This window comes from Penaeus vannamei, chromosome 4 (genome assembly GCF_042767895.1).
Source record: "Penaeus vannamei isolate JL-2024 chromosome 4, ASM4276789v1, whole genome shotgun sequence".
Classification (NCBI taxonomy): domain Eukaryota; kingdom Metazoa; phylum Arthropoda; class Malacostraca; order Decapoda; family Penaeidae; genus Penaeus; species Penaeus vannamei.
In genome coordinates this window covers 45,419,297-45,421,389 of record NC_091552.1, presented here as the reverse complement: position 1 = coordinate 45,421,389, position 2,093 = coordinate 45,419,297, and the positions used below count along the sequence as shown (strand labels likewise).

General features: G+C 46.3%; 1 protein-coding gene across 1 annotated transcript in view; it reads left to right on the top strand.

Annotated features, from left to right (window-relative positions):
- Positions 1–1,232, top strand: part of LOC138861642 (protein SON-like) — a 1,304-nt gene extending 72 nt beyond the window's left edge. The window contains exons 1-4 of the mRNA XM_070121461.1: positions 1–21; positions 212–287; positions 342–737; positions 844–1,232. The exon at positions 1–21 is cut by the window's left edge and continues 72 nt beyond it. Coding sequence (XP_069977562.1) covers positions 1–21; positions 212–287; positions 342–737; positions 844–1,232 — 882 coding nt within the window. The remainder of the gene's footprint in view (positions 22–211; positions 288–341; positions 738–843) is intronic.
- Positions 1,233–2,093: the final 861 nt, after the last annotated feature.

Below are 2,093 nucleotides of genomic sequence, written 5' to 3'. Positions count from 1 at the left end.
GAGGCCTTCTATGGACTACCGGTATTACCATGAAATACCAGGGAGGTACCAGAGACTAGCAGGGACTATTAGACAACTACACCGCAGGCAAAGGACTGATCTTTAAGTAATGACTATTAGGGTATTGCCAGTGACTAGCAACGACTATCTGAGACTACGAGAGACTAGCAACGGCTGTCAGGGACTATGAGAGACTAGCAACGACTACCAGGGACTACCAGAGACTAGCAACGACTACAAGGGACTACCAGAGACTAGCAAAGACTATCTGAGACTACGAGAGACTAGCAACGACTACCAGGGACTATGAGAGACTAGCAACGACTACCAGGGACTACCAGAGACTAGCAACGACTACCAGGGACTACCAGAGACTAGCAACGACTATCTGAGACTACGAGAGACTAGCAACGGCTACCAGGGACTACCAGAGACTAGCAACGACTACCAGGGACTACCAGAGACTAGCAACGACTACCAGGGACTACCAGAGACTAGCAACGACTACCAGGGACTACCAGAGACTAGCAACGACTACCAGGGACTACCAGAGACTAGCAACGACTACCAGGGACTACCAGAGACTAGCAACGACTATCTGAGACTACTAGAGACTAGCAACGACTATCTGAGACTACGAGAGACTAGCAACGGCTACCAGGGACTACCAGAGACTAGCAACGACTACCAGGGACTACCAGAGACTAGCAACGACTACCAGGGACTACCAGAGACTAGCAACGACTACCAGGGACTATGAGAGACTAGCAACGACTACCAGGGACTACCAGAGACTAGCAACGACTATCTGAGACTACTAGAGACTAGCAACGACTATCTGAGACTACGAGAGACTAGCAACGGCTACCAGGGACTACCAGAGACTAGCAACGACTACCAGGGACTACCAGAGACTAGCAACGACTACCAGGGACTACCAGAGACTAGCAACGACTACCAGGGACTATGAGAGACTAGCAACGGCTACCAGGGAATATGAGAGACTAGCAACGGCTACCAGGGACTACCAGAGACTAGCAACGACTACCAGGGACTACCAGAGACTAGCAACGACTACCAGGGACTATGAGAGACTAGCAACGACTACCAGGGACTATGAGAGACTAGCAACGACTACCAGGGACTACCAGAGACTAGCAACGACTACCAGGGACTACCAGAGACTAGCAACGACTACCAGAGACTACCAGACACTAGCAACGACTATCTGAGACTACGAGAGACTAGCTGACGGTGGGATAAGGAGACAAACCCTCATGGTCGGTGCTTTTCCTAGACTTGTTCTTCCACCCTCTTCTTCCTCTTTCCATCCTTCCCTCCTTCCTTCCTTCTTCCATCACCTCCCTCCTTCTCTCCCTCCTTCCTCCCTTCAGAGGCTGAGTGGTGATAGAGATCGTAGGAGGCATCGTCTTCCTTATATGGGAACTGAGGAGGAGCAGAGGAGGAGAATGAGGAGGAATAATAATATTTATAATAATAATAATAATAATAATAATAATAATAAGGAGGAGGAGGAGGAGAAGGAGGAGGAGGAATAATAATAATAAGAAGAAAAAAAGAAGAAGTGGAAGACGATGAAGAAAAGAAGAAGTAGTAGAAGAAGAAGAAGAAGAAGAAAAGAAGAAGAGGAGGAGGAGGAGAACATAGAGTGGGAGAAATGGAAAGAAGAAGAAGGAGAGGGAAGGAAGAAGAGAAGAAAAAAGAGGAAGAGACGAGAGAAACAGAGAAAGGAAAAAAAAAGAGAAAGAGCAAGACAGAGAAAAAAAAGACAAAAAAAGAAGAATAAAAAAAAGGAGGAAAAGAAACAGAAGATAAAGAGAGAAGAGCAAGACGAAGGAAGTGAAAAAAAGAGACGAAAAAAAGAAAGAAAAAAAAAAAAGGAGGAAGAGAAAAACAGAAGAAAAAAACAAGAGACAAGAAGAAAAAAAGAGACGAAGAAAGAGAAAGAAGAACAAGAAAAAAGAGAGAGAAAGAGGAGAAGGGAGAGAAACAGCGGAAGGATTAAACGCGCTACCGAGCCTGACCAAAGGTGTCTGGGGCGCCGTTCTTAATAGCCTTCGCCGACGCAAATA